The 15,536-nt window shown below is 35.2% G+C and overlaps 1 protein-coding gene across 3 annotated transcripts in view; it reads right to left on the reverse strand.

Annotated features, from left to right (window-relative positions):
- Positions 1–15,536, reverse strand: part of LOC105388857 (G-protein coupled receptor moody) — a 38,074-nt gene that overhangs the window by 5,657 nt on the left and 16,881 nt on the right. For all 3 annotated transcript variants that reach the window (XR_007267289.1, XM_011559879.3, XM_011559880.3), the window contains exons 2-5: positions 9,749–9,822; positions 7,236–7,376; positions 6,702–6,872; positions 5,938–6,065 (exon numbers count right to left, since the gene is read on the reverse strand). Coding sequence is in view for 2 of the 3 variants with exons in the window: in XM_011559879.3 (XP_011558181.3) it covers positions 5,938–6,065; positions 6,702–6,872; positions 7,236–7,376; positions 9,749–9,813 (505 nt within the window). In the remaining variant the exon portion in view is untranslated. The remainder of the gene's footprint in view (positions 1–5,937; positions 6,066–6,701; positions 6,873–7,235; positions 7,377–9,748; positions 9,823–15,536) is intronic.

Raw genomic sequence — 15,536 nt, forward strand, 5'->3', positions numbered from 1 at the left:
AATTGTTTCCATCAACAATTATAACTATATAAAAACTGAATTACTTATCAATCTCAACAGTAACAAATCACCAATAAATTGATATCTACTTTATTATACCTCAACAAGACAGTAATCATTCAAATAATAATCGGTAGTATTTTGTTTAAGTATACATTTACATTATTGTATACCTACAAATGTTTTCTGAATATCAAAATCACCAATACTTTTATAAATCTCAACAAGTAATAGACAATTTAAATAACATATTTGCATTTTAGTAAATCATTTTGTTTCTCACAGTTTTCAAAGTATCAAATCAACAATACTTAATATGTAATAAACAATTAAACGAATAATCTGCATAGCCAATTTCTTTACATTCTTATTCTTATATTCACACAACAGTTTTCTAGATATCCATCAAAACGCCACATGGCGCTAGTCACGCCACTTAGGGCTATAATAAACACGCCACAGAGGCTATTTACGCCACTGAGGCTGGTAACGCCACAGGGGCTGGTTAAGTAACGCCACAGGGGCTGGTTAAGTAACGCCACAGGGGCTATTCACGCCACAGTAGCTTTTAATGTAACGCCACAGGGGCTGGTAATGCAACGCCACAGGGGCTATTCACGCTACAGGGCTTTTAATGTAACGCCACAAGGGCTCTTATTGCAACGCCACAGGGGCTATTCACGCCACAGTAGCTTTTAATGTAACGCCACATGGGCTGGTAATGCAACGCCACAGGGGCTATTCACGCTACAGGGCTTTTAATGTAACGCCACAGGGGCTATTCACGCCACTGGGGCTGGTAACGCCACTGTACTCGGGCTGTAACAACAATTACAATTAATTTCAACGACAAACAATTCAGTCAAGTGCACAACCCAGCTATATAGCAAGCTGTACTTCTCACATAGCCAGAACTTTAATAAAAATATCAGACATAAATCCATCAACTTAAAGCTAAGGCCTTAGAGCCGCCTTCCATGGCTACTTTAGGGAAAACCAATCAATTACTGAATAATAAATTCACCAATAATATTCATAAATCAGAAAACCATTTCGATTCACTTGAATGTTAGTAGTGAACAATGCAAGTACAATATTTCAATAACCCAAAATTATTCTCTTTCAATCGCTGCTTTGTTTCTCCTCTCTTCAATCAATACACTTCTGGCATCCTATTAAAATTATATCATACTTTATCCCGTATCACACAACACACTTTTCTGTATTTACTTCACACCCAGATTTGTATTTGGCGGAGGCTCCCCTCTCACTCACCAAGTCAGTCCTGGCAGAATACCAGCACTTTCCAGTCAGAGCTCTCTTGCACAAATGGCAAATAAATAATTATGCTGCTTGTCTATACATTATTATAATTATTATATATGCTTACGTTTTTCTGTCTGTTTACTATAATTATTATAATACATATTTCTTTTCTGTTTTTATTGTTCAGTGAGTCAAATAAATGTTTCTTTCTTTTCTTTCTAATACCGTGTTTTTATTGCAATATTTCCGTGTAACTCGTGTAGTACCTACTGTGTTCAGTAAATAAACAATTTATCTTGGAAATTATAAATGATTCGATTTGATTTGATCTATCCATCCAATATTATATTAATGTCCTCAGTATAACACTTTACTGGCCATCAACTTATGGAATGATCCTCCCAAGAAAATCAGGTATGCATCCACTCCATCATCATTCAAACATGTACTTAAGTCAAAAGGGTATACTTACCTCTCAAAGTTACCCAATGCAATATACATAGAACCATTCGCTGTATGTATAAGTACAATTATATATGTTTATGTTCACATGTTATACAATATACATGTGCACAACCATACTTTCAACATATTGAGTATTTTGCATGCACCAAATCAATAAATTTATATTATTTTAATTTCACACTGCACCACATTTTATATTTTATTCTTACCTGTTAGTTTTATTCGGAAGAAATTACTGTCAATAATAATACCTCAATTTGTACATTTTGATTTATATATCCTTCAAAGTCTACTTGAGAATATCAGTTTTATAATTTCGAATAAAGGTGTATTTTGCTTTCTCTAGCTCTTACACCATAAATTATTACGTTAAAATTGTCTCTTCTAAGGCCGCCTTATTGTTGTAGGTACTTACTAATATTATTTAAAAAATTTCATTTGTTACCTATATTTTTCTTACATTGCACAATAAAGGGTATTCTATTCTAAACACTGAAGAACTTAGAAAACTCAGAACTTATATGTATAATTGGAATCGAATACTCACTGCATTATACACTTAGCTCAAAAATGCTACTAACAACATTTCACTCAAAAATGTCAGTTTTTATCAAACTAACATAAACTATGTGTAAATTATATACTTACTACACTTAGTGGTATTAAGCTCTTGAAAACATATGCATTGAAAATTACACTCATTCACAGAATGTATAAATTGGATATACTATAGGTACATTCAAATAATAATAAATAATACCTAGTTATGATGTGCGAAAATAACATGAGTGGCCTTTGTCCCAATTTGTGCATGTTAGTCAAAGAAAGATAGGTGAGTAATGGAAGCTTAATCGGCTATATTAGTTTTTTTTTTTATTTATTATTATTATTATGACATTCTGTAGTACACATTGTGAAGTTCTTCATCACTAATGAGCATTAATTGTAAATTTTTCTTGTTAATTAATATTATGTCCTAATTATATTTGATTGTTATGAACATTAAATTTTATGTTATTATATTTAAGTTAAAAATTCAAACACAATGTAATTTGTTTCTGAATAAATATACAATACAATACAATCTCAAACGGATGTGTACGCGCCTTTCCGCAGTTACAACATGATTCCTGGTTTTGTTTCAAGAGTACCTGCTGGTGTTTGTTAAAACTGGACTGAAGGCTTACATATAATAATATGACTGTATTAAGCAATCTGATTCATTGTTTTTAAATATGAAAGTAACTGTTCAAGTTCCTCAAACCTTCACGCGATGGCGCCCATTCTGATAAATTTATCATGAATCCCATGTATTAAACAACCTACGGCCTTACTCTCTGTAATATGACCAACTTTTATAATACTAACCAACTTCTATGGTTTCTTTTTTTTTTTTTTTTTGCAATACTATATGATATACATCCTCGATTGCCACGAGACTATAACATTGTTTGTAGCTACAGTTACAGTGACAACACCACCATCTAGTGGAACACCCCAACGAAAAATGCCAATCTGCGTTTCGTTTTACGATTTTATTATTATTTTTACTAATTTATTTTTACTCATTCACTTCAAGTGTCCATGTTTCAATATTTTGCGAGCCACCACTAGGATCAAACTCAGATTGGTACGACGTTTACGGAACCAGCAAAAATATTAGTGTTCCGCGGAGAGATCACTGACCTCTGAACTAGGTAGGTATATTAGAATTTGATCTTGCGGTCTAATACTGACAGGACTGCAGTGGCGGCATCTTTGCAAGTTTATTTATTTTATTTTAGGAAAACTTAAAGCACAATTTTTTGGATTTTTGAACTTATTAGTTGTAAGTTGTAAACAATTTTTTGAACTTGTTAGTTGAATCTGCTACTGCCGTCAATTTACATTAGTAAGTTTATTTGACATGAGTACTTTTCCTTCCCTTTATTGCACGCTCAGAGAGTCTGCTATCCTAATCGCGAGTATCGCGACTTGAGAAAGCGAGGCAAATTCAAAAATCGAATATGGCTCCACTGTTTAAGAGGTAGGTCAAGTACGAAAATTACCTGGTACGTCTTGAGTACTTAGGTACCTATATTTTTTTTTTGTTTTGCTCACATTTGTTAATGTTTAATGTTTTGTATTTAAATTCGTTAATTCCTTTTACATTTTCCAAGACTATCAATAACATACGAATAATAATCACTTACAAAATACTCATCAACTAATCATTCAACAAATATCAAAATTACACAATCATACTATTGACTATACTCATAAAATCCGAGATCGCATGTAAATATTGAAGCTTTCACATGTTATTCCCTATCTATCCACCCATTATTCAGCCTCAACAAACAATTACTGTTCAAAAATTAATTTATTAACGAAATACTAAAGATTACGATTTTATTGATTTCAAACTAGCTTACGTTACGACACTTAAGACTTACAACTGACAATTTATTTATTTATTTATATACACTTTATTGCACACAAAAAACAATTTTTACACAGAAGCATTTTAAAAAACATAGCTTATAATTTGCGCACAAAGGCGGACTTATTGCTAAAAAGCAATTTCTACCAGCCAACCTTTGATTTTAGTCCAGTCATTTCAGCCACTCAGTAGCCATTCAGTATTAACTAGTTTAAGACAGCTTTGTATGATTTATGATATCTTCCGTTCCCTCAGAAGAATTCAGCTCATAAAACGACAGGCCGGTGGCCATCTATCGGACGATTTTGGAACTTTTAAACTGTCAAGGAAAATCTCCCATTCATACAATTAATATTTTATACAGATTGCCACAAAATAAAGTAGAAAATAGTAAGGTTGAAGTTAAAGAACTAACTTTATTTCAACTCTTCACGATAACAGTGTAAAATGTATTTATAAGTACTTATTGAGAGGTTGATTAGCATCTTAAAATGAATATTTACTTATGCATTCTTATACTTTGTTACTTAACAACCTAAAACAACACGCAGTGTACCTAACACGTAGGTAATGATGAACAGCTTATAAATGAACTCGAATGATTAAATTTAATTATGGAAATTTTAAAGTAACACCATGAACTATTCTTTTTTTTTTTTTTAATAATTTTCAGTATTCATGAACCGTGAGCCACATCACATTTTACACACACACACAAATACTTTTAAACGCACACGTCGTACGTAGGTGCGCCCACCCAAAATGGCGGGAAGCGAGCAGAGCACCTCACGGGCTGCCGCCGCGTCGCCGCCGGCGCCTCCGCCCGGCCCGGCTGACCGCCGCGCACCGTGAACGTACCTACTATTCTACGCGGTCACCGACCCCGCGAGTAGAAGCGTATGGATGTTTCCGAATCCCAAATACGAGTAAATTACGCTCTGTTCAGTTCACTTATAGTTGTCTGTATGCTCCGAAATTAAATAGGTATATAAGCCTTGATTATGAACACAAACAGTACCAGTCTTTCGCGATCACTTGGTAATCATCATAATTTTCACGTCACTTTTGGATTTACGAATTAATAAAAATTGGAACGCACTGACCTCTAGCCCCCAAAAGTTGGATCTCACGTTCAGATAGGTATTTTCCATGGAAGTAATAACTTTTCACTTTACACAAGTCAGGACCGTTCATCCCCTCTTCTGACTGTAAACAAATCCGATAGGGAGGGTGCACCAATATTAAACTCACTTGTTACCACTTACTTATTTATTACTTTTACAACACTTTCACCTGATCATTCCACAATTAATAAGAAATAATAAATATTTGTTTTGCTCAGCGCAAAACAACAACAAGCGCATCGCTAAAGATGGCGGATCCCGGAAGTAACTTCCTCTATTTTAATCACAGACAAACCATAGACAATGGGAGATCACAGAACAGATGTCATTCCTAGATCTCAGAATAATAATGTAAGACCAAATTACAAAGTAAGATCATTACAATGGAAAAGATCATTACTTATTTAATACAATTCAGATCATAAAATCCATTTTGTTTACAATATGGAACGTCAATGGCAGGTGGAACTTTTTCATTACTCGCCAGTGTATCAATTCAATTCAATTCAATTTCATTTATTCATATACCTACGAATTAAAACTTAAAACTAATACACAAACAAACATGCAATTATTACGGTAACATTGTACATCGAGAAAAAATATATATAAAAAATAAATGACAATTAAGAATGTATAATTAAGAATATCTTCACTTACCCCAAACTCCAATGAGGGTAGGCACCTGCATGCCATACGAGAACATCCACGAGAACACGATCATGAGAGCTATGTTGTGCTTTCGGTACACCCGACCGTACCAGCTGTGGTGCGCTATCATTATGTACCTGGAAATTAGGTTGACAGTCGTGTAAGTTACATTTTTTGATGCGAAATAAGTTTTGTTTGGAGAACGGAACTGAAGTTGTAAAAATTCTTTCACTTTCCTTGTAGACCTTTTCACCACAAATAGAGTAAATAGGTGATCCATATTTTCACCCTAAGTATATGAGTATAAATCAATCAGGCGCTAACCAATTTCCTGAAAACGGACGTAGGAAATAAACACGATTTCTTATAAGATGTGAACGTGTGCTTTCATTTCATGTCCTTTTATAGATTGGCGTACCTAAACGTCTTTTCAGTGAGTCACTTTTATGTCCAGCAGTTACATTTTCATCGAGGACATACCTAGGTAATATTTACTTCTGACTTATTTATTTCCCTCGTGTAAACCGTTTTTCAAAGCAATCCAGCAGAATATTTACTTAGCAGTCGACATTTTCACTATAGTTTAAGAACAAAGGCTACCCCCCCCCCCTTATATTATTATTATATGTTTTATTTGTATCAACAATATGTTTGAGCTCAACTTAGCCACCAACAGAGAAGAATGGAGGCGCCTAGACGCTACATAAACTCCCTGGAGGAGCAACATGAATGAAGAACAATAACAATAACTTCACCATTAACAGTTAACTCACCTATTCAACGTAATGAGTGCGATGCTCAGCAGGGACACGCCTACATTGCCATACCGCAGGAACGGCACCAGCCGACACAGCACGCCCCCGTGGGACCACGTCTGCGTCCAGAAACCAGATATGGCAAACGGTAACACCATGGCACAGAATAAGAAGTCCGCTATGCAGAGACTGGAATGGGAAATGTGGGTTGTTAAGAATTTTATACGTACCTACTGTGATTATAATAAACAAGGTTTCAATTAGAATGTGTTGATTGCTCTGCATTTTCTGATAAAAACAAACCACAATGTAGATTTCAATAAAATTTATCTTCGTACAATTTGTTAGCAAATTATAACTTTTCCGCGAAAGATTATCAATTCAAGGATACCTACAAGGTAGTCTAAGTATTATCTGTATTAAAGCATCCAATTCAGGGGTTCCTAATAGTTTTTTTCTTCAAATCAGTTTAACATTACTTTTGTAGCTACACAAACAAACGACTCGACAAACAACCAAATATTTCTTTCTTAAAACATCTAACCCACTCACCTAATAATGAAGGCTGCGGCCACATTCCTGACCTTGGGGCATTTGAGCAGAGCCACCACGGTGAGTAGGTTTCCCGACAGACCCACCAGCATGATGAGTCCAGTGACAACGGCTGCGAAGGTCAGCAGGCCAGGGGAGAACCTGGGGGCAGAAACGTTTGGAAATTGTAAAGCGAATCTGGAGGCAGAAACGTTTAGAAATTTAAATGCGAACCTGGAATCAGAAACGTTGAGGACGTTTATGAATTGTAAAGTTTTGTAATTTGATGCACTGGCGTTGAAGGCAAACGGGTGAAGATAGGTAAGTACATGATATTCAGTTTAGTTGAGAAATTCTACAGAGCCGTATATTAGAAATTAGGTATATCTCGGTACGGTCAGCAACCGGAAAAGGGGTGACTGATCTCATAATTCTGAACAACTTTGGCTAATTAAGGAAAACAAAATTATAATAGTAAAAAACTCATATTTGATTAAGTCGAGGCATGTGGAATATTATGACCTCATTAGGTAGCAGCGTGCTATTACGTTGTAACATACAAGGAAATACAATTACCTACCTTATAATTTTGTTATAATGGCTACTACCAACACAAACTAATGGTAAGTACCTACCTATCTACAACTAATTTTGGATTACTTTAGATGCGATATTATACTCAAAGGGTCTATTAAGCTAATATAAATGGCAAAATGGTTCCTATTAGTAACCTGAGGATACCTCTCATTGTACCCTTAGGCCGAAATGTAATCAGGGCTGAAGAAAGATATAGACAGCAAAATAAATATCAAATGTAATTGTACATAAATAGCAATAGTAGTATTTTGACCAAGACCTAAATCAAGTAATAAATCAGACATCCTAGCTTATAACTCTCTTCTTTGTGGATTGAAGTCAAACATCGATAAATTAATTATGTACTTATTAGGTATCAAGTAATGACATAACGTTATTTAGCAGAAGCATGACATGACCTTGCGATCATCTGAGGGATTAGACCATGACATGCGGACCTGTACAGAATCTAATTTAGTGGCTACTGGCTACTGATCAAAAGCTACTTAAACCCTGTTTAACGGACACAGATCTAATTATTCATGTCATGGCCCATTTAGCTAAGTTATTTAAGCTGGCATTCCACTGGTGCACTTGCATAGTCATGTTAATAATTAATCGAGGATCGAGGGGTGAAATAATGGTAAACACAAGATAGATAACTTAACAATACTTATACGGATCAGACTTTTCTAGATCCATATTTTTTTCTACTTCCATGAGTGCAATACAGTAAAGCGTGCAATTTTTGCCGATGTTAATTATGTATGTTAGTCGCGATTCAGATGTTGTAGGAGCTGAACCTATAACGTACCATCTTTCGAGCACATCCAAGACCCCAGAAGAAATAGCTGCTCAATCCACGATAATCAGTGGTTAACCTGCTGCACCATTCGTTCTTTATTCATACCTACATGATTACTTGATAAAAGCCTCAAAACAAAAAGTTTGCTTGAAAGCCCTTTTCACTATATAGACCACGGAAGTTCTGGAACATTTTGTGCGCTATAAGTACCTAGGTATGTAGGTACCTACCTATATCAGATTACTTCCCGAGCATCAGAGCAAATCTGAATGTAATGAATAGACAGGAAACCTGCTTTGAAAAGAGCATTCACGTTTAAGCTTCAAAAACAGCCAGCCACCATGGCGGGCGGAGGTATTATGTTTTTGGTTTTGGAATCGTACGGATGCATAGAACAACGCAGACTCGGTACTGGTTTGACCCTAATTAGTGCGATTCTAGGAAATACATGTTCTGAGGGCTGCTTTGAGTAAACATTGGTAATTAAATGAACCAGGATTAATTAAAAAATAGGTAGCCTTAACTACCTACCTACCAGTAAATTAAAATAAAACTACGTACACACGCTAAATTAATTTTTTACTTTTCGCTGTTACGCAATTTTATTGGTAGGTACATACTGACTAAAATGTGCGGTCTTCTTAGCGTTAATGACAGTCATTAGTTTTAGATATGAACCAGGTTCTCAATGTAGCACCTAATGAACATGATTGATGTGAGATAGCAAACTTGAATTACTTGTTGAAGCTGTATCAGTCAGTGTATACCACCGTATACGTATAACTAGCTGCTTCCGATCTTTATGTATGTTTTCTTTCAAGTTTTTCCATTTTATTAAACGAATAGAAAGAATACGGCGATACAAACTTTCAATCTTGTCGAATCTCTTCTGTAGTTACTGAAGTGCCTCAAAAGTTAAAAATGAAACCCTGTCTGTCAAGACCCTGTATCTCGGCTATTTTATAAAACTCCGCCTGTATACTTTTAGGCGCAGGCCACCGTACGTTACCCTTTCAACCCTTAGTTCCCAATACGGACTCGCACTTGGCTGTTTTTAATAAGTTTTATTGGTGGTGTTAGTTTGGCGCGGTCCGCATTAGGTTTTAATTAAAACTTATTAATTAATTATTATAATAAGCTAAAGTTTACTCACTTGGAGAATTCACTAGGCTGCACACTAGAGCCGATGTCATCGGTGAAATTCGCCAAGTGCTCCATATTGGGTGCCTGTAACAAGAAGAAAAGTGAATTTATTAAATCTTCATTATGTTAATGTTCATACACTCACGGGCAATAAAAAGGTTCAACTGAGAAAAGCAGCAAATTACGCCTAAACGGAAAAAGCTAACTTAGTGACGACTTCTGCGGCATTGAAGTACATTGAAAAGAGCATCAGGATATTACCAACTAAAAACGGTAATATTTTGTTTCAATTTTAAATTAAGTCTTTGATAAAATTGGGGTTATTTGGCGTCGGCATTTTGTGAGTGGAACTTTTTCATTGCCCGGGAGTGTAATTTTAGCTCCTTAGTGTTTCGATGACAAGCACTACCTATAGTATAGATAGCTTCGCAAGGGTCAGTTGGGCCTTTTAACATGGTAAAATGATTAGCAAAGCTCTACTTATACCTAGATGAAAAAAGTACCACGGAATAACCTCCCTTCTTACGATTGGTCCTTTAAAGACTGACCATAATGTGTTTTCTCGTAACTTGTAGAGAGATGCTAACGAATAAAATGCATACAAAAAATGTAAGTAGGTACTTATACATAAGTATTTCTTAACAAGCGCAAGATGCAGATATAATTCCATCCTCATTGAAATCTATTACCACCAAGTTTTCTGAGCAAAAGGTTACATCATAAGGTCACTGGACCAATTGAGCTTGACCTCTGCAATTACCAGCGGGGCACGGCGATGACTGGCGCTTCGCTTCGGACGTGACTCAGTTTAAGCTGGTCAGGTATTTGAATGACTATTCAAGTCGGTTGTACGTTGTACGTGTCATCTGATCAACAAAAAATCTCATGTTGATTGGCAAAGGTGGGTATGGTGATTCATTTTTAGGTAAAAGTGGTTGGCTTGGTTAGGCCACAGAATAATAAGTTGGGCCATTAAAGGTAAGCTAATAAATGTAGTTGTGAATGAGTCATTGTGAATACGAGTAGTACCTCTGTCTGCGCTGCAAGGCACCGTTATGCACGTAGATAAACGTAACGTGATAAACATTGCGATGTGATTGTTGGAACGTGCATAACGTGCATTAGACTTAGACAAGTTGATATATCTGTGGCATAAGATTATCCACGTCGATAAAAATGCCGTGCAACCCGGTCTGGAGGACCAATTATTTTGTCGGCGCTCGCATATACATGACACTGTACTCAATAAAGGAGTACAATAGTACGCACCCACGTCCTCCGTATTGTACGTGGACCATGAAATTGTCGACACACAAAGCCGTTTCGCATCAATGCTCCATTTCTGTTGATGTTCCAATTTTAAAATTTGAGTTTTTATGCCAGTACGTTGGTATAGGAAGCTGTCACCATACAGACTATCGCCTAGTTTAGGCTGTGTATTTTAGGAAGCAACGTGACTAGTGGCACCGACAGATCTACAGGCCAAAATTATAACAATCCTTTTTTGCTCCCACACTAAGGACAACATTTAGTTACGGAATGGAACATACCAATCTGCGATTGAAATTTCACGTGCTTTTATAATTAAAATTAACTATGTATTACTAAAACAGCTAGCGCAAAGTTCCGACGTGTGCCTGGGTGACCTAGGTAATTAGGTCCCAAGTTAGGTAAACAACTGAACACTAAACAGCCCAACTTTTAACGTGAACTAATTATTTCTTACTAGCTGTTCCCGCGAGCTTCGCTTCGCCTTAAAAAGTTTTCCCGTGGGAATTCCGGGATAAAAAATAGCCTATGTTCTTTCTCAAGGTCTAGACCATATGTATACCAAATTTCATTCAAATCCGTTCAGTAGTTTTGGCGTGAAAGAGTAACAGACAGACAGACGGACAGACAGACAGACACAGTTACTTTCGCATTTATAATATTAGTTAGGATGGGTTGCGCGTTGGGTAAAGCCAAGTTATATTTTACTTTGTCGTTGTGAATTTGTGGTGGGCTTGAGTAGAAATTTGTTTACTTTAGTACTTGACTGTCGGTTTTAATTGATGTTTTAAATTTTGGCTAAGTAAGTTCATAATTTTCTACCAACATGTATGCAATTAGAGTTACTATTATTTTTGATTTTATTCTATCAGTGGAAACTTATAAAAGGCTTTCTACTGCTCATGCTATTGCTGTTATAAAATTGCGTTTTAAGTTTTCCTTAAAATAAAAACTTATTTTTATCTCACAATATTGTAAAGGGTGCTAAATTGTATAGGTAGGTATTTTCATCGGTCTGGGGTTTCTAACATCGCCTATGTTAGTCCATCACGCTATAAAGTACAAAACACAAATGCCAAAACCTCCGAATAATAACGGTTTCGCGCTTAAACCAATAAGCTAGCGCCACCAGCGGGCGCTTTAATTAACACCACGCCCCGCTGCCGACTGCTCCGGACCAATTTAACTTGTTTAGTATACTTACTACACCATCATACGTACAGCTATAGTATGACTATACTACGTAGGTCGTAGGTTCATGAAAGATGAACAAAGATAGAACGATACCTACTATCACTATACTACGTGTACTACGGTTCATAAAAGATGAACTAAGATAGAGGTGCTATATTGTAAAAAGCAACAGTTGGGATGGTTGCAATGGAAGTGGATGTTGTCGTTGAAATAATATCACATAATTATAAATAATGTTACTGTATGTAACTAACTTGTTAAAGGTAACTAATCATATCTCTTATGGAATTATTGAAACAGATTATTTATAGGTATAAGAACAATACTATAAGAAATTAGGAGGCGATCATGTTTCTATTCTGGTTTAATATGAAAGTTAGAAGCACCTCTGGTAGGGTTTCGTTTTTCCCGACCTTTTTCTGTTCCCGGGAAACGGGAATTTTTTTCAAGATTTCCCGGGAATTCCCGGGAAACGGGAATTATTTTAAATGCTAGTTTTTGCTATTTTCGGGTATTAAAACACTAACAATTAAATCAAATATACTTTTATAACTCTTACTTTTATTACTCGTATAGGTAGAAAAAAGCAACAGTCAGATAAATTAACAACCAAAATTATAATGATTTGTTTTACATGCAAAATCATTTGTTTTTCTTAATTGTAAATTAAACCAAAGGTATTATGATTAACAGTTTGAAAATAATTAAAATTAAAATATTCAAAATTAATTACACTTGAGGCAATGTTTTAGAAAAATTAATTCATTCAGCGATTTATCGCTCAACCTACTTCTTATTTTAGTTTTTTCTCTGCGTTAGTAATTTTATAAAAATAAAAACGCGGATAAAAAACCGGGACATAAAAAAATTATAATTATAAACAAACAAAAACCCGACTGCACGCTAAAAAGGTGAAAACAAGTCCCAATATTAATGGAAAGTATCGTGGGCGGGGACCACCAGAGGTTTCACCATTTAGCTGAATGTTACTTAGAAAACGGCCTTGTGTGGCGGTCAAGTTGGTCCCCGGAGTCCCCGCCTGCGATACTTTCCATTAACATTGGGACTTGTTTTCACCTTTTTAGCGTGCAGTCGGGTTTTTTGTTTTTTTATAATTATATTTTTTTATTTGTAACTTTTTAGTTGTTTTTATTTTATGAAATTTTACGTCAGTAGTCGGGTTTTAGTTCATGAACATTTTTTATTTCAATAATTTTGGTGTTGTTATTTAAATACCTACAATATGCATATTTTTGTAATGTGCAAATCAAGCCCATTCATTTGATACCCCACACGGCATAGTTGCAAAAATATTATTTTTTCGATCATCACGTTATGTCCTCTAGAGGGCGCTATGTACATTTTAATGTAACGTCATCACGCCATCAATACGCTTCTAACGATACCTCATACATCAAAATCTATCAAGCCTTTTAGGCTACAGGAGGGAACAAAGAAACAGACAAACATACATACATACAATCGAAAAACATTACCCTCCTCCTTCGGAAGTCGGGTAAAAAATATGACAGGCGTCACACTACCGTTAGCTTTTACATACTCTTTGGTCACATATGTAAAAGCCGATATTTTTTTTGGTTTTAGGTAAGAGAAACAGATAAATAAAGATGAAAATATAGCATAGAATCGATGAAAAATAATACCCGGGAATTCCCGGGAATGATATTTTTTTTCCCGGTTTCGGGAATGACATATTTTCCCGGGAACACGGGAACGAAACCCTAACCTCTGGCGACTTTAGGGATTCTTGGAGAGCACAACATTTTTGAAAGTACCTACTTATGATAAAAATATAAACAAACCCCTTAAGTGAAATAAGAAACATTAAACCAGGAGATTTGAATTTATTTTATTTATACATGGAAATATTTGTCGTTGTTTCTGGTTAAAAAATATTAAGCTTTGTACAGAAAATATATTTTTACTAAGTACTTTGTGGGATTTAAAGCACTCTAAAATATAATCGTTTCGGGTAGACAGTATAAATTATTCGGTTTAAGTATACTAAATAAAAGCTAAACTTTAAAGCTTTAGTTTTAATTTCAGTAGAATATTAAATTCAGTTAGATTCGTATAAAAAGGATTCAAAATAACACTTAAATTTTTATGAGGGTTTCAAGAAATTACGATCAAATAAATAATTTTATTAAGACGAAGCTGATTACAGTTTAAAGTAAGAAAGCAAGTATTTATTTTAATCTATCACGACTTCATTGCCGATGATTTAAAGTCAGGTCCAAGAGTTAGTCAAAAATAGATCAGCTGAGAATAAAAACACAAAATGAAATCGAATCGCGGATTTTGACGGACTTTGGAGTGCCTTATTGGTTATTGGCATCCACTTGGCTGCTCGATGCATCGTCAGTGCCAAGTTAGTTTTGACATCTCTTTTCGACTACATTGTTATGTGATTGTAATAATGGATTGTAATACATTGGGCATACATATACATTCGTATCCGCATTGTTATTATTATTAAGTATTATTATTATTTAATTCATTATTGTATAAATATGACAAATAAAAGTACAAAGAGTGGACTTAATGCTAAAAGCATTGTTCTATGCTCTAATAGGTTAACATGTGCAGATGAAAAGAAAGGGCAAATTTAATTACTCCTGAAGAAAACATGAAGCCCCAAGCCCTATTCTGGATTGACCTGTCACGAATAATACCTAGCTCCATATCTGTAACAATCCTAGATAAAGCAGTGCTCGGCTCACCGTGGCGAAATAAATTAATTTCATGAAAGAAAATACCTACGTTTAGTTATTTATTTCTTTATTTATTTCTGTGGCTACTCCGACATAGTAGACGCGGGCTACTGGCGTGTCCGAAGACGCTCCATCAAGGAAATGTCGGGATAATAAACTGCTTTTACCGAAATGTGAGCGTAAAAGATGATACCTACTTACTCATATTTTTTGAATAAATAAATCTGAATCTTTTCTTAATAATCCTAGGTATAAAATAATTTTCCAGACTAGACAATGGTCCTAAAAGAAATTAGCGCGATATCTACCCAGAATACAAAATTATCTAGGTAAGTGGCGGGAAACTAAGACATCTGGGTTTTGTAAAAAGCAACACTCCTCCACACTAAAGAACGAATTATAATCAACTCTCGTGTATTTTCTTACTGAAGTCTTTAGAAAAAAGAAAACCTCGTTTTTTTAAGCGAAGCCTCTTCTAATTTTATTATTGCTTTTTTTCCTAATCTTATAGAATATTTTGCAGAGAAAATTCAGTCTGAATAGTAACATCAATGCGCCATTATGTTCTATCTCTCGCTTCAGGAGCTGTCTATTGTCGGA

The sequence above is a fragment of the Plutella xylostella genome, chromosome 18 (assembly GCF_932276165.1).
Source record: "Plutella xylostella chromosome 18, ilPluXylo3.1, whole genome shotgun sequence".
In the NCBI taxonomy this organism is placed as follows: domain Eukaryota; kingdom Metazoa; phylum Arthropoda; class Insecta; order Lepidoptera; family Plutellidae; genus Plutella; species Plutella xylostella.